At 38.8% G+C, this 20,475-nt stretch overlaps 1 protein-coding gene across 3 annotated transcripts in view; it reads left to right on the top strand.

The window, feature by feature from the left end:
* Positions 1–13,757, top strand: part of APOO (apolipoprotein O) — a 60,971-nt gene extending 47,214 nt beyond the window's left edge. For 2 of the 3 annotated variants that reach the window (XM_008063979.2, XM_008063980.2), the window contains 2 exons: positions 7,146–7,211; positions 13,501–13,757. In XM_008063979.2, the coding sequence (XP_008062170.1) occupies positions 7,146–7,181 (36 nt within the window). In that variant the 3' untranslated portion in view covers positions 7,182–7,211; positions 13,501–13,757. The remainder of the gene's footprint in view (positions 1–7,145; positions 7,212–13,500) is intronic. The other variant, XM_021715503.1, reaches the window with a different exon arrangement.
* The last annotated feature ends 6,718 nt before the right edge of the window (positions 13,758–20,475 follow it).

The following is a 20,475-nucleotide window of genomic DNA, read 5'->3' as shown; positions in this document are numbered from 1 at the left end:
GAGTCTCACTGTTGCCCAGGCTGGAGTGCAGTGGCACACTCATGGCCGCCACAACCTTGACCTGCTGGGCTCAGGTGATCCTCGCACCTCAGCCTTCCAAGTAGCTGGAACCACAGGCATGCACCACCATGCCCAGCTAATTTTTTTATTTATTATAGAGAAGAGATTTTGCCAAGTTGCCCAGGCTTGTCTTGAACCCCTGGACTCAGGCAATCCTCTCACCTCTGCCTCCTGAAGTGCTGGGATTACAGGTCTGAGCCACCACACCCAGCCTTTTTTCCTCTTATTTGTGTGGTTTAAAAATGATAAATTTGTTGCCTCTCATCCTCAGATCAACAATTAATTTTTCTTTAAAAATATCATTATGAATTTTTAGATCTACACATATTTGATGGATTTGAATGCTTTGCAGTTCTCATCCTTATCAAAGTTCAAACTGTCCCATTTTCTGGTAGAAGTTGATTCTGAGTCTTTTTGACATGACCCCAGTAGTCTGGCATGTCAGGCTTTTCCCAGAATTTCCCATCCCATTGTGTGTTGTCATTGTTGTTGTTTTGAGTGGGGGGGAGGTCTCATGCTATTGCCCAGGCTAGAGTGCATTGGCACAATCATGGCTCACTGCGGCCTTGGCCTCCTGGGTTCAAGTGATCCTTCTGCCTCAACCTTTCGAGTAGCTGGGACTACAGGCATGTAACACCATGCTTGGCTAATTTTTTTTTTTTTTTTATAGAGACAAGGTCTCACTATGTTGTCCAGGCTGGTCTCGAACTCCTGGACTCAAGCAATAAACAATCCTTTCACTTTGGCTTCCCAGAGTGCTGGGGTTACAGGTGCGAACCACCATGCCAGGACCCATAGTGGTTTTAATTTACATTTTCCTGATTACTAATGAGATTGAACATCTTTTCACAGGTTTATTGATTTTTTTTTTTCTTTTTGAAGTCTGTTCATGTCTTTTGGTCATTTTTTGTATAGGTCATTTGTCCCTTTCTTACTGATTTATAAGGGTTCTTAATTTTTTCCTAGACATTAATTTTTTGGTTATATGTTTGCAGATGTCTTCTCTCAATTTTCAGTTTTGATGTCTTTTGAGGATCAGAAGTTCTTCATGTAGTTGATTTATTTATCTTTTCCATTATGGCTTTCACTCTTTGACTCTAGGAGCATAATAAAAACATGAAATATTTACTGATTGTCCATTGCTAATGTGAAACCCTTTTAGAATAGTCTCAGCCCAAGTTCTGAGTATCATGAATGGAGGCCAGTTGTGGGTGTCGGTCCTTAGGGTTACAGATGGCTCTTTTAGTGTTGTCTTCTAACTAGCTAAACATAGCAGTATGTCTCAGTAAACGTCATATTTTAGTTTTTCACTAGGTTTTCTAAAAATGCAGCAAGTGACTGTCAAACAACTGTGGAATGACTGTTAAAGGCCAACAATAATTATTAAAAGGGCAGGAAAATACATAAAGAAACATAAACTTGTTACCAACATGAAAGCTGAGCAGAACTTTTAAAACTGAGCTTTTAATAGTTGTATTCAGGCCCTTGCTGGCTCAGCAGGGAAATGAAAGGGAAGCAGCAGCCACCACCCTGAGTAAACATGCTGTGCTTTTTCTTTCTCCATTAGAAATTCCTCAGCCCTCTAAACATGGGAAAGTTTAGCTGAAAGTAAGTTATGTGATTTTAAAATAAATGTTTGTCTTTGGTCAGGCATGGTGGCTCACGCCTGTAATCCCAGTGCTTTGGGAGGTCAAGATGGGAGGATTGCTTGAGCTCAGAAGTCTGAGACCAGTCTCGGTTACATAGTGAGAGCTCATCTTTATGGAAAAAAAATCAAATCAAATAAAAAAGTTAGGAAAGTGTGATGGCACGCCTCTGTAGTCACAGTTACTCAGGAGGCTGAGGCGGAAGGATCACCTGAACCCAGGAGGGCGAGGCTGTGGTGAGCTGTGATGGTGCCACTGCATTCCAGCCTGGGTGACAGAGTGAGACCCCGACTCAAAAAAAAAAACATCTTTAAAATAAGCTAGTCACAAACAAAAACCATATGATTCCACATTTACGAGGTATCTCAAATAGTCAAACTCATAGAAGCAGAGAATAGAGTGGTGTGTTGCCAAGGGCTCAGGGGAGGGAAAAATGGGGAATTGCTAATCAATGGGTATAAAGTTTTAGGCAAGTAAGGTGAGTAAATTCTAGAGATCTGTTGTACGATGTTGTACCTGTAGATCAGCGGTCCCCGACCTTTTTGGCATCAGGGACTGGTTTCATGGAAGATAATTTTTCCACAGATGTGGGACAGGGATGGTTTTGGGATGATTCAAGCACATAACATTTATTGTGTACTTTATTTCTATTATGTTTACATTGTAATATATAATGAAATATACAGCTCATCATTTTTTTTTAAAAACTAGACTCAGATGGAAGTGGGCAGGCCACTGCTGATTGACAGGAGGTGGAGCTCACCCGCTGCTCACTTCCTGCTGTGCGGCCCAGTTCATAACAGGCCCAGTTCCTAACAGACTATCAGTCAGTGGCCTCCCTGCTGTAGATAACAATACTGTATTGTACACCAGGTCGAGGCTGCACTCCAGCCTGGGCGATAGAGTGAGACTCCAATTCAAGAAAAAAAAAATCTGTCAAGAGGATAGATCTCATGTCAAGTGTTCTTACTGCTATAAAATTTTTTAAAAAATAAGGACAGTATGATAGGCTTTCCATAAAGCTAAAGTTGTTCTGAATTTGTACCCTTTGTAGTTTTTGCTGTCTGAAATTCTAAGAAACACAAGTATTAGGCAATGATTTTTCTTTTTTTCTGTAAACACCATTACTTAGCAAAATAAATAGAAATATCCTGAAATAGAAAAAGTCATCTTCTCTTCAGAAAGGCATGCACTTTTGGTATTAGCTGGCAGGATACAGTGTGGCCCAGAGACTAAGAGGGTGGGCTAAGAGGAGCCGAGTGTACCAGGCACCTACTTGACTCTGCCTCTTACTAGCCTTGAAATCTTGGGAATTTACTACAGTGCCCTGGACACTAACTGGGCATGTACTTCTTGGGACTGTTTTGAGGACTAAATAAGGTTATCCATGTGAGGAACACATAAATGGACGGACTCTAGCACATGATAGTCATCAACCACAGCTCATGTGACACTGCACATTTTCGCTTCTGCCTGAGAAGATAATGTCTCCTGATAGAAAATGGAACCATACCCCATAGTCAGGAGTCCTTATATAATAGTTTTAGTTTTCTGTTGCTACCGAAACAAATGACTGCAAATATACAGGCTGAAAGTAATACAAATTTATTATCTTAACTCAGCAGGTCAGAAGTCCAATACTAAATCAAGGTGTCAGCAGGGTTGCATTCCTTTCTGGAGGCTTTATGGGAGAATTTCTTTCCTGCTCATTTAGATTGTTGACAGAATTGAGTTCCTTGAGGTTGTAGGACCAAGGTCTGTTTTGCAGGTTGTCAGCCGAGGGCCGTTCCCAGCTTCCTTCCTCTGTTTTCAGAGCAAATCTGAGCAAGTCATTTTCAACTTTCCTCTCCCTGACCCCTTCTTCTACCTCCCTCTTAGACTATAAGCACTCGTGATTTGATTGGGCCCACCCAGATACTCCAGAAAAATCTTGCTAGTTTAGGGCAGTTGATTAGCAAACTTAATTCCATTGTGACTTCAATTTCCCTTTGCCATGTAAGGCAGCATAATCATAGGTTCTAGAATTAGGACTCATACATCTTTGGGGGCTGGGGAACATTATTCTGCCTACCCCATCCAGTGAGCTAGAATTTTGTTGGGGTCTTTAGCAGGTAATTTATTGAGCACTTCCTATGAGCTTGGCCCCACACACAAAGCTCTAGGAAGAGTCTTTGAGGCAGTTTCTATTATTATCCCCATTTTGCAAGTGAGGAAACTGCATTTTGGAGAAGTCAAGTAATTGCTGAAAATAATTCAACTGGTGAGGGACTCAGACATTTCAGTAGGCTGCTGTACCTCAAAGGTTTAGCTGGTAATCTCCCTTCACGTGGCAGTTCATACTAATTGGAAGTCAGTGTTTTGATTTTTTAAAAAATGTTTCAATTTTGCTAACAGAAGTTATTATTCATGGCCAGGCACTGTGGCTCATGCCTGTAATCCCAGCACTTTGGGAGGTGGTGGTGAGAGGATTGCATAAGCCCAGGGTTTCCAGACCAGCCTGGGCAACATGATGAGACCTCATCTCTACAATTTAAAAAAATTAACTGATATAGTGGCATGTGCCTATAGTTCCGGCAACTTGGAAGGCTGAGGTGGAAGAATCACCTGAGCCCAGCAGGTTGAGGTGTGAGGTTGGTGGCTGTGATGGGTGCCACTGCATTCCAACCTGGGTGACAGTGAGTCTCTGACTCAAAAAAAGAAAAGAAAGACAAAAAAAAAAAGAAATTGTCATTCATAGTCATGGACGTAGTAAGAAAATAAATTTAAAAAGTGAAACTAGATATGTATTAAAATCAGATTAAAAGGAGAATGAGGTATAAAATATTTTAAGTAAAACTGTCTGAAAATGGAAAAAAAAAGATTTCTGGCTTGTGCTCAGTCGTGAACTGCCTTTTGAAGTCAGAATGTTGTTTTCTCTGAGTTCATGGCGTTTGTTCTCTGCCAAAAGAAGTCTGATTTGTAATAGGGTGGGTTGATGGTCTCAGTATTTTTCTAGTGAGATACTGGACTGTCATATTTTGTTATACTATAAGTGATATGTAACCAAACAAGAAAATTATCCTAGCAACAAAATTGTTTTTCTTCAATCAGAAGGTTTTTGTGTGCTCATTTTCTTATTGTCTAAATGATTTAAAAGTTTATGAATTTAGCATCTTATTTTTTGAGATTGAGGTACTGGTGATTATGGATAGTAGAATATATGAGAATATCATGGCTGGGCATGGTGGCTCATGCCCATAATTCCAACACTTTGGGAGGCCTAGGCAAGAGGACTGCTTGAGCCCAGGAGTTTGAGACCAGCCCGAGCAACATAGCAAGACATCAAAAGAAAGAAAAAAAAAAGTTGGCTGAGCATGGTGACACACACCTTTAATCCCAGCTACTCGGGAGGCTGAGCCAGAAGGATCACCTGAACCCAGGAGGTCAAGGCTGCAGTGGGCCATGATCATACTACTGCACTCTAGCCTGGGTGACAGAGTGAGATCCCAACTCAAAAAATGTGTATGTGTCAAATATGAGTATTTGAAAAGCATTTGTGTTAATTCAGACCTGAAATATATTTAATTAGGTACAGAACCACTTTGTTTTTATGCCAGATCCAATTATTGGGCGTGGTTCTCTCACTCGCCCTCATAAACCACTTTTACTTCATTTAATTTTGTTTCAATAACTTTAGGGGTATAAGTGGCTTTTTGTTACATGGATGAATTGTATAGTGGATAAACCTCTTTTTCTCTCTTCTTGTTCTTCATTAATCACACACCCAAACCTTTTTTGGACACTCGTCAGATCTCTAGGTTCTATGCCACTCCATATGTTTATAGTGAATACTTGAATACTATGTGCTAGGAGGCCCTAGTGATAGTGTGCCCTCATGAAGCTTACAGAGTAAGGAAGAATTCAGACAGGAAAAGTCATTATACAAATCAGGAAGTACATGGGTGCCATGAAAGTGAACAAAAGGATGTAACCTAAATTGATGGGCTGCGTACAACGAAAACTTTGATCTAAAGGATGAATAATATTTATTTAGCAAAAATCAGGATTGACCAGTCTTGGTCAAGCTGTGCCTTTTGCAAAAGTCTTGTCACAGTAAGAAGTTTGGCAAGTTCAAGCAACAGCAAAAAGGCCTTTGGAGCTGTGTTGTAGTGTGTGTGTGTGTGTGTGTGTGTGTGTGTGTGTGTGTGTGTGTGTGTGTATGTGTGTTCACTCGTGTATGCATGTTTGGGGGCAGGGGTTAGGGGTGGCTCTGGGGGAGGAGAATAAGGGCACAGGTGCTGAGTCCTGCAGTGCTCTGTTCAGTGTGTCAAATAGACCTGAGTATCGTTTGTTGATCCACCAAGCAATGCATATGGGCTTGTTCCTCAAGACTACAACATCAAGTGGATGTGGTGACCTAATAATTTATCGTCCAAACCAGGATAGCTTTGAGAGTGAAATGGGACACTGTTAATTATGCTGGGACAATGGGTATAAAGCAATACTTATAAACTGGTTCTCAACCATTCCAGTGAACCTCAAAGTTGCCTAGAAACCACAGCATTAGTCACTTGCTCCTGCTTTCTCACCTTTTTACCTTCTTTCACCCATGAATAACTCGGAGAGAGGGCCACCAGAAGAACCCGGGGCAAGTCTAGACCACAGAATCATAGCCCTGTTGCCCGCCCAGCTGTAACCTAGTGTTTTTCAGGCTGCCATCTCATGAGAGCTTGAAGCTCTGGCATAAAGCAGGTCTTATGAACATGTTTTCAGAACTACAGTATTAAAAACCTGTAGAAAGAAAGGCCTTAACATGAACTTTTCCCACTAGAAACTTTCCTACACCACTTCTCATGGATGACATGACCTAATTACATGTTCCCGGATGGTGGCCAGGCAGAATGGGTGTGGTCTGATTCTAACTTCTTTCAGAGTAAACATGTTTTGTAGATTGTCCCTACAGTAGATAATGGTGGCTAATGCATGGAATGGAATACCTACAAGAAGTCTTCTTATAGGTGGAAAGCCTTCTTTAACAGTGACAGCAGCATGAAGTAGTATACCTTCCTCTTTCAGGAAATAAGAAATCTTTTCACTATTGTTTTGATTTTTTAAAATAGAATCAACTGTTTGGCCCAATCTGTGTAATGAGGATTAATGGAACTTTATTTCCTGCTCTCTGTGCCCAGGTCACTCTCTACAGCAGGGCCCTCAGGGAGCCCTAGGAATTTCTTTGGTTTACTGAGAAATGGATCACTTTGCAGTATAATAATATTTAATGGTTGGCACCTGCAAGAACATAGGATCTTATTTCTTCAACAACCCCTCAGTAAAATGCCTTGGCTCCCACACAAAAATAATAATATTTAATGTTTGTATTCAGCCAAATGCTAAAGACACTTTGAGGAGTTTCACTATTTCTTTTCCAACTGCATTAAACTCTTATTTTTGTTTTACAAGGCAGGAAATGTGAAGAATTCACCCGGAAATAAGTAGAAAACTCTATGCTCTGCCCATTTTCATCAGGTAAAGAACAAGAAAACTCTGGTTATTTTCAGCATTATAGAGCCAGCTGAAATGACTTCTCTTTATTAATTTAATAAAATTAATCATAGTATTTTCAACTTGAGTTGGAAACATGCAGAAGGGTCATATTTTATTCCATCTTTAATTTCTAGGCTAAAGTGCCATGACTTATTTAATTTTGTTTGTTCCAACAATGTATCTGAGTTTTTTTAGACAAGCTAGAACCAGACAGTAGGGATTTGTCTACAAATCTATTTTCAAACAATTGAAAAGTGCTGTTGTTTCTTAGGTTTATTTTTTGTTCAGACAACACTTTACTAGTAAGCACATTTTATTCATCTAGTACTCAATAAACACTTGTTGAATACATGACTGTTTCCGAGAAGCTCATGATTATGTAGGGATATTACCTTAAATGACAGGGACTTTCTTATTTAGTTATTGTTAGGTATAATTATTCCTTCTTTAAAGATTGAATAATCTGAGGTTACAGACATTTAGGATATCAGAAGAAGTCAGAAAATCAGTGAGATTTCTTCTGGTCTTATACTCAATTCACCATTTTCACTTGTCCAATATTTACTCACGGAGTGCTTGCTAAGCACAAAAACATGAGTTGTTTTGTGTCTGTATTAAAAATTGCATAGTAACACTTGGGATTTCTTGGTAATTAGAATATTGTATTGAATTTGGAAACAACCTAAATATGCAACTACAGGAAAATGGTTTAATTATGGTATATCCATAAATGGGAATATTATTCTGTTTCAGCAGTATTTAATTGCATGGGAGTATGTGCACAATTATTGTTAAATGGGAAATAAAAGGTGGTATCACATTTTTTAGAGGGGAAAAGATTGGGAGATACAACAGAAAATGTAAGTGTATATGTTTTGGTAGTAGCATGATTTTTACAGTTTTCTTCTTTATAACTTTCTGTATTTTTAAAAATTTCTGCAATGAATATGAGTTTTTTTATCATCACAATTTTTTAAAGCATTAGTGTTACATTTATTATAAGTCATGTTTAAAATTTATGAAAACTCTGGCTTTGAAGTTTTCTTTTTCAACCTTTCTTCACATTTTTGGAGACCCAGAGAGTCATATAAACTTAGAATTTGAGAGCGGTTCTCTGGCCCAACTCTCAGTCTCAAGCCAACTACCCTGTAGCCCTGTGTGTTCCTCCTTTTACACCACCACAGATAGGAAACTTACCCCATGGGGTTAGCCATCTTTGGATAATTCTGGTTTTTAGGAAGCTATTTCTTCTACTAAGCGAAACTGTGTCTCCTTGTGACTCCTACACAGTAGTCACAGAAAACAAATACAGTTCCTCTTTTACATCACAGCTCTTCATGTAGTAACACAAAGCCAATAGTTTTCAGATACAAACAAATTAGCCAGGGAACTTGTGAAAAAGCAAAGGCCTAGGCCCCACCTGAGCATCAGCATCTCTGGAAAGTGGGTACAGATATGCATTTGATGTGCCATTAAAAGGAGGATTTAGAAGGTGAATAGTCAGTTTTTACATTGAATATGGTTGTATTTCTCCACAGAGACAATGAATGAGACATAGAATAAAGGGAAACTAGGTAAATATCCATTTCAGTTTTCAAAGTCATTTTAGACCAGAGTTCAGGTTGCTGTAATACAACTCTTTGATTTCATTCTTTATTTTTTTAGATCTTTATTGGAGGAGGTGTCATTTTTTATTTTTTTATTTTTAAAAAAATTTTTAGACATATTTTTTATTTTAAAATTGTGGGGTACAGTTAAGGGTTAGGTATACAAATATGTGTTGTGCAGGTACCCTTGTTGATGAGGTGTGCCACCCCATCCCCAGACAGATATTGACTACTGTTAATCCCACCTCCCTGCCCCACCATAGTTTCTTGTCACTGTCAATCCTTTTCTTATAGTATTACGATAGTTGTTCAAGGTCCACTTATGAGTGAGAACATGTGCTACTCAGATCTTTGTTTCTGTGAGAGATCACTCAGTATTATAAACTCTAATTCCATCCAGGTTGCTGCAAAATTCATGATTTTGTTATTTTTGATGGCTGCGTAATATTCCATTGTGTATATGTACCACATTTTTTTAATCCAGTCCTCTTTTGATGGACAGCATGGTTGGTTCCATGATCTTGCTATTGTGAACAATGCTGCGATAAACATATGTGTGCAGGTATCTTTTTTATAGAGTGATTTGAGTTCTTCAGGGTATATTCCCAGTAGGGGGATTGCGGTGTCATATGGAAGGTCGATTTTAAGAGCTTTTAGGAATCACCACACTACTTTCCACACAGGCTGCACTAGTTTACACTCCCACCAGCAGTATAGAAGCGTTCCCTTTTCTCCACATCCTCTCCAGCATTTGTTATTTTTTGAGTTATTGATAATTGCCACTCTGACTGGAGTTAAGTGGTATCTCAGTGTAGTTTTAATTTGCATTTCCTTGATGATTAGTGAGCTTGAACATTTCTTCATGTGTCTGTTGGCCACTCGTATATCTTCTTTTGAGAAGTGTCTGTTCATATCTTGCCCACTTTGTAATGGGGTTGTTTGTTGTTTTCTTTTCAGCACGTTTGAGTTCCTTGTAGATCCAAGATGTTAGGCCTTTGTCATACATGGGAGTTGGCAAATATTTTTTCCTAGTCTGTAGGCTGTCTCCCTGCTCTCTTGATGGTTTCTTTGGCTTTGCAGAAGCTTGTCAGTTTAATGAGGTCCCACTTGCCTATCTTATCTCTTACGGCCCGTGCGTTTCAGGTTTTGTTCAGGAATTGAATGCCAGTTCCAACTTCTATAAGGGTGTGTCCTGCATTTTCTAAAGTTCTTATTTCTTGAGGTTTTACATTTTGGTCTCTGATCCATTTAGAGTTAATTTTTGTGTATGGGGATAGATAGGGGTCTTGTTTGAATCTTCTGCATGTAGTCAACCAGTTTTCCCAGCACCATTTACTGAATAGGTTCTCCTCTCCCCAGTGGTGGGTGGTGGAGGCTTTGTCGAAGATGAGTTGGTTGAGAAATTGAGGTTTTGCTTCTGGAATCTCAATTCTATTCCATTGGTCTATATGCCTGTTCTTGTACCAATGCCAAGCTGTTTTGATTATTGTAGCTTTATAGTAAAGTTTAAAGTCTGGTATTGTGATACCGCCTGCTTTGTTTTTTTTGGCTGAGGATTGTTCTGTCTATTCTTGGTCATTTGTGTTTCCATATGAATCCCTGTATTATTTTTTCAAGATCTGAGAAGAATGTTGCTGATAATTTGATGGGTATTGCATTAAATCTGTAGATTGCCTTAGGTAAGATGAACATCTTCACAATGTTGATTCTTCCAATCCATGAGCATGGGATATTTTTCCACTTGTTTGTGTCATCTTTGATTTCTTTGAGCAGTGTTTTGTAATTTTCATTGTAAAGGTCTTTCACATCTCTGGTTAGGAAGTTGCCAAGGTAGTTAATTCTTTTTGTGTTTATTGTGAATGGAATTATGGTTTTTATTTGGGTTTCTGTTTGTTTATTATTGGTGTATAGAAATGTGATTGTTTTTTGCACATTTATTTTATACCCTGGGACTTTGCCGAAGTCCTTTATCAGTGCAAAGAGGCTTTTAATAGATTCTCTTGGGGTTTCAAGGTATACAGTCATGTCGTCTGCAAAGAGAGAGAGCTTGACTTCCTCTTTTCCTATTTGGATACTCCCCTGATTGGCTTCTCTTTTCTAATTGCTCTAGCCAGGACTTCCAATATTATATTGAACAGGAGGAGTGAGAGTGGGCATCCTTGTCTTGTTCCAGTTTTCAGGGGAAATGGTTCCAATTTTTGTCTGTTTAGGAGTATGCTGGCTGTGGGTTTCTCCAGATGGCTTTTACTGTTTTGAAGTATGTTGCACATATGCCTAGATGTTCGAGGGTTTTTATCAAGAAGGGGTGCCAGATTTTATCAAAAGCTTTTTCTGCATCTAATGATATAATCATGTGGTTTTTGCTTTGACGTCTGTTGATGTATTTAATTACATTTATGGTCTTGCAAATGTTGAACCAGCCTTGCATCCCAGGGATGAAGCCTACTTGGTCACGATGGATGATTTTTGAGTTGTGTTGTTGAATCCGGTTTGCTAGGATCTTGTTGAGAATTTTAGCATCTATGTTCATCCAAGATATTGGCCTGTACTTCTCTTTCTTTGTTGGATCTTTACCTGGCTTGGGTATCAATGTGATGTTAGCTTCGTAAAATGATTTGGGGAGGTTTCCATCTTTCTCAGTTGCCTGGAATACTTTCAGTAGGATTGATATCAGCTCCTCCTTAAATGTTTTATAGAATTCTGCTGGAAAGCCATCTGATCCAGGGCTTTTTTTTGTGGGTAGTTTTCTTATTACATAGTCAGTTTCTTTGATTGTTATTGGTCTATTTAGGGTCTCAATTTCTTCTTGTTTCAACCTAGGTAGGTTGTGTGATGTCAGAAAGTCCTCCATTTCCTTAAGGTTTTCAAATTTGTTTCCATACAAGTGTACATAGTAGTCTCTAATGATCTTTTGTATTTCTTCAGGGTCAGATGTGACTTCATCTTTTGTGTTTCTGATTGTGTTTATTTGGGTTTTTTCTCTCTTTTTCTTGGTCAGTCCAGTTAGGGGACCATTGATCTTGTTTATCCTTTCAAATAACCAGCTTTTTGTTTCATTGATTTTTTTGTATTATCTCTTTGTCTTCTATGTCCCAGATTTGGGCTTTTATTTTGGTGATCTGGATTCTTCTGCTGAAGTTAGGGTTTTTGTGGTCTTGCTTTTCCAGCTTCCTTAGGTGACTTGTTAGGCTGTTAATTTGTGATCCTTTCATTTTCTTCATGTGCATTTGTAGAGATATGAATTCTCCTCTTACTATAGCTTTCATGGTAGTAGAGATTTTGGTAAGATGTTTCTTCATTTTCATTTGTTTCCAGGTATCTTTTAATCTCTGTTTTGATTTCATCATTGACCCAGGAGTTGTTTAGCATCGTGCTATTTAGTGTCCATGTCTTTGTGGGTTTGGGAAGAACCTTGTTGGTGTTGATGTTTGTTTTTATTCCACTGTGGTCCGAGAAGGTGCATGGCAAAATTTCGATCTTTTCAAATTTGTTTATGCTTGATTTATGGCCAAGTATGTGGTCGATTTTCGAGCACGTTCCATGCAGTGATGAGTAGAATGTATATTCTGTGGTCATTGGATGGAGTGTTCTGTAGGTATCAATTAAGTCCATTTGGGCAAGAGTCACATTCTACAGGGATTGAAGTGAGGGGAAAAATATAATTTTTCATGTTCTGGTTATGACTGAATATATCCATTAACTGTTATCCTGTTTATCTCTTGTTTCCCATAAACTAATAGTTGGATCTGAAGACTTATTCAGACTTAGGTTCAATTTTTTGTTAAGAGTACTTCATAGACAGTATTATGTTTAGTTATGCTGAATAAATGAATTACCTTGCTTTTTGCACTTAACATATTGTTTACGTCTTTCCCTGTCAGTACTTATTGATCTACTTCATTCCTTCTTTAGTTGTTTAATTATTCCTAGTATGGACTGTGATGATCTATTTAATCCTTATTAACATAAATTGTCTTCAGTTTTTAACAATTTATCAATTCTTAGAGAAGCCAAAAACAGATTAATAAACTGAGATAGAAAGATAACCTAGTGACTTACATATTTAATTTAAAAATTTTGGTTTATATTAAAAGATCAAATGAGTAGTCACTGGCCTCTGAAATATTTAGAAACCTCTAATTGCTAAATATATTTATTAAAAATTAGGAAAAACACAATTCAGAGAAGACTCACTTTGTCCTTGGTGTGTCTTTGAATTTATATGTGTTTCATTCCAGTAAAGAATGATGAGGGTGAATGTGAGGAATTATATACGTCAGACTGAGGGTGATAAAATCTTGCTCTCCAGCATATAAATGAAAATGTAGTTGTTTGCTCTTCAGAAGGGGAGAGATTTGGTGTGTGCTGTGCCATTTAGGCATTTATTTTTGATTTACTCATCCATCCATGTATGTAATTATGCTCAGATACACAGCTAGTTGAGAATCTGAATATATTGATGGAACACAAAACCTTTCTGACTCTGTTTAATTATCTGTAAAGTGGGAATAATTACACTTCCCTCTGACTCATGATTCTTATGATCATATAGCAGTAATGTAAATATTTTTATGGTCTATTTAAATGTAGAGAATTTTTATAATGCAAAATTTTTGAGTTGTTTTTATTTTTTCTAGCACAGTTTACTTATTTTTTTCCTTTAGTTATAGGTAAACATTGGAAACGCCATACAGTAAATCCGTATTTCTACAGAAAAATGGCAGAGAAGTCAGCATTGAATGTATTAAACTGACTTTCTTCTTCAGAATAAACTATACTCGGCCTCTGTTCTCTTGGGCGATGCCATCCTACAAGCAAACTAATCTGAAATCCTTTCACCTAGAGATAATGTACAAGCCTTAGAACTCTTTGTTCTCATGTTGCTATTTATGTACATAATTAAAATCCAAGTTTAAAAAAACTTGTCTAATATCATTGAGTGACAGTTTGAGTGTATCTGATGTCTGTGTGTGTGTGTGAGTGATTTGTGTGTATGGTGTGGGTTTCTGTGTGCATGTGTATGTGTGTGTGGGGTGCATGATGTGTGTGTGTTAAAGACAATCGTTAACTTTTCTTAGGGCACCACCAGCTGGCAATCTGCAGAGTTTGGGCCCCGCAACAGAGTAAAGAAGAGTAGCTCTGGAGCTCAGAGATAGTGCTTCAACAACCAGCACAAGGAACCAAACTTGTAATATAGTTTGCCTGACAATGATTGGAAGACATTGACTGGGCATGGTGGCTCATGCCTGTAATCCAAGTACTTTGGGAGGCAGAGGTGAGACGACTGCCTGAGACCAGGGGTTCGAGATCAGCCTGAGCAACTTGGCAAAACCTCATATCTACAATAAATAAAAAAATTAGCCAGACGTGGTAGTATGCCTGTAGTTCCAGCTAATTGGAAGGCTGAGGCAGAAGGATTGCCTGAGCCCAGCAGGTCGAGGCTGTGGTGGCTGTGAGAGTGCCACTGCACTCCGGCCTAGGTGACAGAGTGAGACTTCAACATTACCAAAAAACAAAAAAGACATACAAAAGAAAACAGTAACAGTGACCCCTTGTTGTAGCTGTTGCCTCCTAGTTTGTATAGGTCTTCTGGTTCTTGAATGCCAGTGGGAGAGTGTAGTGTATGTCCTCTGCTAGTGGATGAATGGGGGGGTGGTTGTATGTATGGGTTCTCTGTACGTATGGCTTGTATTCTCTTCCTTTATGGCCTCTGAATTGACAGCTCTTTGAACTCTATTCCCAGTACTGGTGGGATCAACAGGAGTCACTTTTGACTCGTCAGCCCACCAGGAAGGATGGCAGGGGAATGAACGTATGTCAAAGAGAATTGAGAATTTCACATTTCAGTCATATTTGGAAACCCTAAGTCTTCTTGTATCATCAGTTGAATTCCAAATTGTTGGCCTTCCAGAACTGATAGCAATTAGTAGGATAGCAATTTACAAGTGGACATGCACATATTTATGTTAAATACATTTAATAGAGCCAAAATGACAGGAATAGTGCCAGGACTGTTACCGGATTAATGAACTGAAGCAAATTTGTCCTTAGAATGATGCCCTAGTAACCCAGAAGCCTTTGATTTCCTTTTATGCTGAAGTACTTTTGTGTTACTATACCAATCATCCAAATATATTAAAGCTATACGTATATTTCATTATAAATATACTATTATTTCAGGCTTTCTCCATTTGGCTTGGCTTCCTACACTACCTCTGAAAATTAGAGATTCCATGAGTTTCTTCCTTTATATTGCCTGATCTAGAGAAGATTCAGAAGAAATGGTCTACACCTCACCATGCTCAGGAGATCATTAATCAATAGGTATTTGAGTGCCTCCTAACTATAAGGCATTACCTCTCATTTTTAACCCTTCAGTCATTATCAAAACCTTGCTTTAAAACGTCTTAACTCCTCTGTGGGGTGGTTGGGTTAAATGTCACAGAGCCAGCTCCTACTCCCAACTAGGATAGCTCAGTTGCCCCATAACTTCTTTTTGATTTATGGATGGTGGCCCAAAGATCTTTTCCTTTCTTGGTTTTTTATATCCAATGCTGTCTTCTTGTTATACTTAACACTTTTTTCATGTACACCCTGAACTGTAGGGAATGTCAAACATGCATATTTTAATATCTTGTATTTTACTAGTTCTTTATATTTTTCAAGTGCTATTTTATATCTTTTCTCCTTTGTCTTTTTCCTGACCTCAGTACATTTGTACTGTTTTTCTCCATCCCACGGTAATACTCTCTACTTATTTTATATTTTTTATCCTGACTTATGACCATTTCTCCTTATAATAAAACTATGAGCCTCTATTCAGCTTATCTAAAACTTAATCAACATAGTTCTATTTGAGTAACTTTAGGGACTTTGTGGGGGAACATTCTCTACTATACAGAATGATATAAACTCCTCTGAAGAAAGAAATTGTGGTGCACTGCCATGAACATGCCTGATCTCATCTGAAGAGAGAAATATGGTATGGAATGTAATAGTTAGACTCCTAAGGAAGATTGCTTTGTCAAAAATCAAGATTTAGGGCCGGGTATGGTGGCTCACGTCTGTAATTCCAGCACTTTGGGAGGACAAAGCAAGAGGATTGCTTGAGCCCAAGAATTCAAGACCAGCCTGGGCAACACAGCAAGACCTTGTCTCTACAAAAAAAAAAAAAAAAATTAGCTGGGCTTGATGGCATATGTCTATAGTCCCTGCTGCTAGGAGGCTGTGGCAGAAGGATCACCTGAGCCCAGGAGGGCAAGGCTGCAGTGAGCTGTGATCATGCCTCTGTACTCCAGCCTGGGCAGCAGAGTGAGACCCTGACTCCAAAAAAAAAAAAATCAATATTGAAAAGCAATTGCTTCAGATGGAAAAAAAGGGACTAAGGGCCCTAAAGCATGCCTAAACCAATAATATCACTTTTATCATCCCTTGGGACAAAATCAAAACAATAGTAGTATGTACTCAGAATAACCCAGGGTCCTGGAGTACAGGTCTCTGGGCCACTGGGTCAGCAGCTTTTGTCCTGAGTGCAATGCCGGATTCTACCCCATAGTGGCTTATATAATGCAAAGCACTTACCCTAGAGGATCAATGACATTATATGCAAGTAGCCTAAAGAAAATTCAAAATATAGGCAAAATGCCTGTGTTCACATATAAAGATGGGAAAATGTGACTTGATTGAGGTTAAATAACAAATCAATGCCAGTTAAAATTAGACCGTGTAGTATTACTGATTTTTATTTTTGTAAAGATTTAATGTAAGCCAGGCACTGTGGCTCATGCTTGTAATCCCAGGACTTTGGGAAGCCAAGACGAGAGGATTGCCAGAGTCTAGGGGTTCGAGACCAGCCTGGGCAACTTGATGAAACCTTGTTTCTATAATAAATCAAAAAACATTAGCTGGGCTGGTGGCGCATGCCTGTAGTTCCAGCTACTTGGAAGGCTGAGGCAGAAGGATCACCTGAGCCCAGCAGGTAAAGGCTGTGGTGGCTGTGAGCATGCCACTGCACCCCAGCCTGGGCCACAGAGTGAGACTATGACTCAAAAAAAAAAAAAAAAAGTTTTAGTTTAGAGTCTTGGATTCAGAAGACAAAATAGACAGGAGTTATGTTCTCTTTGTTTTAATGAATGCACTTGCACTCATCTTTTTGGAATGTCTTAATATTTGGAGGATACTTTGTGATCAGAAATATTCATACTTATTGTATAAGCTGTAAGACTTACTGTGAATATAAAAGTTTTCACAGCTGGGCTCGGTGGCTCAGCCTGTAATCCCACGCCTTTGGAAGGCTGAGGTGAGTCGATTGCCTGAGCCCGTGGTTTCGAGACCCGCCTGGGCAACTTGGCGAGACCTCATCTCTACAAAAAATCAAAAATTAGCCAGGCGTGGTAGCACGCGCCTGTAGTTCCAGCTACTTGGAAGGCTGAGGCGGAAGGATCGCCAGAGCCCAGCAGGTCGAGGCTGAGGTGGCCAGGAGCAGCCACTGCACTCCACTCTGGGCGACAGAGTGAGACTCCAACTAAAAAAAAAAAAAGTTTTCACTTTTTAATTCAATGTATCACCCAGTCTAGTGCAAAAACTGCTGTTGGGGGATGAACAATATATTTGTGGAACTAAACTCTTATTCAAAGCTTCATTTTCATCAAAGGTAAAGGTTTGAGATCATGAGTTCATTCACCTCTGGTTGAAAGAAACTTGCTTCAGGTTTTGGTTTTCACCCTGTAAACTCCTTCTTGACTGATGTTTTGTTTCTGATTTATTCAACTTTGAAATCAGCACAGGTTGACTATCCCTTGTCCAAAATACTTGGGACTATCCCTTGTCCAAAAGTACTTTTCAGTTTTTTGGATTTTTGGAATGTTCACATGTACAAAATTGAGGTATCATGGGGATGGGACCCAAGTCTAAACACAAAATTCATTTTTGTTCCATATACACCTTATACACATAGGCTGAAGATGATTTTATACAATATTTTTGACACTTTTGTGCATGAAATAAAGTTTTGACTGTATTTTGACTGCAACCTGTTACATGGGGTCAGATGCATAATTTTTTACTTGTGATGTAATGCCACTGCTTAAGAAGTTTTATATTTTAGAGCATTTTGAATTTCAGATTTCCAGGTTAGGAAGACTCAACCTGTAATTAGGCAGCACATAGTACTAAGGGTACAATTAGGTCAAACTCCAGATGTGACCAAAGTTCGGCCTTGTTTATGTTTATGAAGTGATAGCTAAGGTAATTTCTGGGTAGAAGGAAAGTTATTTATAAGCTGGCATTTCACATTTCATTTACTTAGCAGTACAGAATAAGACATCTGTAGTCTATATTTAGGGGCTTTTATCTTCTTATCAACTCTAGAGCTTTGTTCCTGGTCTTTAGCTGTGACTCTGGAAGGCAAATGAATAGTCAAGGAAGTGACTCTTTTCCCTGCCCACCCCCAACCTGTGAAAGACTCAATATCCATGTAGTCAGTCTGTAAACTCACCTCTCAGATATGCCTTGTGAGACTCCTTCACTGCTGATTTGTTGATGGGTCAGCTAGAGGTGAGTATAGAGAATAGGTAGAAGAAAAAGTTAAAAGACAAAGTGGAGAAAAATACAAGATTCAAAGACTACTCCCCCAGCTCAAAAGTCAAGTCATAGTGAGTCCTTCAGATGCTTAGATGACACAGTACTGGGATTTTGTTATGAGTGATCCCAAATTTGTGTATTGTCAGGGGATGATTTTTTTTTTTAAATCAATATTTTTTATTATGGTTTTGTGGGGTACAGTTAAGGGTTAGGTGTACAATTGCGTTTCATTCAGGCAGCCTGTTGATAAGAGGCGTTTCCCCATCCCCAGACAGATATTTGCTACTGTTAATCCCATATCCCCCCAACCATAGTTTCCCAGTACTGTCAGTCATTTTCTTATAGTACTACATTGGATGTTCAAGGTCCATTATATGAGTGAGAACATGTGATACTCGGATCTTTGTTTCTGTGAGAGGTCACTCAGTATTATAGACTCTAGTTCCATTCAGGTTGCTGCGAAATTCATGATTTTGTTCTTTTTGATGGCTGCATAGTATTCCATCGTGTATATGTACCACATTTTTAAAATCCAGTTCTCTTTTGATGGGCAGCATGGTTGTTTCCAGGTTCTTGCTATTGTGAACAACGCTACGATAAACATACGTGTGCAGGTATCTTTTTTATAGAGTGATTTGTGTTCTTCAGGGTATATTCCCAGTAGGGGCATTGCGGGGTCATATGGGAGGTTGATATTTAGAACTTTTAGGAGTCGCCACACTGCTTTCCACAGAGGTTGCACTAGTTTACACTCCCACCAACAGTGTAGAAGTGTTCCCTTTTCACCACACCCTCTCCAGCAGCTGTTATTTTTTGAGTTGTTGTTAATTGCCATTCTGACTGGAGTTAGGTGGTATCTCAGTATGGTTTTGATTTGCATCTCCCTGATGATTAGTGAGGTTGAGCATTTCTTCATGTGTTTGTTGGCTGCTCGGATGTCCTCTTTTGTGAAGTGTCTGTTCATATCGTTTGCCCATTTTATAATGGGGTTGTTTGTTTTTGTAAAGTTTGAAGTCTGTAATGTGATACCACCTGCTTTGTTTTTTTTGCTGAGGATTATTCTGGCTCTTCTTGGACGTCTGTATTTCCATATGAATTCCTGTGTTGTCTTTTCTAGGTCTGAGAAGAATGTTGCTGGTAATTTGATGGGTATTGCATTGAATTTGTAGATTGCCTTAGGTAAGATGGACATCTTCACAATGTTGATTCTTCCAATCCATGAGCATGGGATATTTTTCCACTTGTTTGTGTCATCTTTGATTTCTTTGTGCAGTGTTTTGTAATTTTCATTGTAAAGGTCTTTCATGTCTCTGGTTAGGAAGATGCCAAGGTATTTCATTTTTTCTGTGGCTATTTTGAATGGAATTGTGTTTTTTATTTGGGTTTCTGTTTGTTTATTATTGGTGTAAAGAAATGTGATTGTCTTTTGTACATTTATTTTGTATCCTGAGACTTTGCCAAAGGACTTTATCAGTGTAAGGAGGTTTTTGACAGATTCTCTTGGGTTTTCAAGGTACACAATCATATCATCTGCAAAGAGAGATAACTTGACTTCCTCTTTTCCTATTTGGATACCCCTGATTGCCTCCTCTTCTATGATTGCTCGGGCCAGGACTTCCAATACTATGTTGAACAGGAGGGGTGAGAGTGGGCATCCTTGTCTTGTTCCAGTTTTCAGGGGAAATGGTTCCAATTTTTGTCCATTTAGTAGTATGCTGGCTGTGGGTTTCTCGTAGATGGCTTTTACTATTTTGAGGTATGTTCCCTGTATGCCTAGATGTTCAAGGGTTTTTATCAAGAAGGGGTGCTGGATTTTATCAAAAGCTTTTTCTGCATCTAATGATATAATCATGTGGTTTTTGTTTTGACATCTGTTGATGTGTTTAATTACGTTTATGGTTTTACGAATGTTGAACCAGCCTTGCATCTCAGGAATGGAGCCTACTTGGTCATGATGGATGATTTTTGAGATGTATTGCTGAATTCGGTTTGCTAGGATCTTGTTGAGAATTTTAGCATCTATGTTCATCAAAGATATTGGCCTGTAGTTCTCTTCT

Source organism: Carlito syrichta, unplaced genomic scaffold, assembly GCF_000164805.1.
Source record: "Carlito syrichta isolate Samal-C Ts95f unplaced genomic scaffold, Tarsius_syrichta-2.0.1 Scaffold307171, whole genome shotgun sequence".
NCBI lineage: Eukaryota > Metazoa > Chordata > Mammalia > Primates > Tarsiidae > Carlito > Carlito syrichta.
Note: the sequence above shows the minus strand (reverse complement) of the source record. Positions and strands in the feature narration are given on the sequence as shown.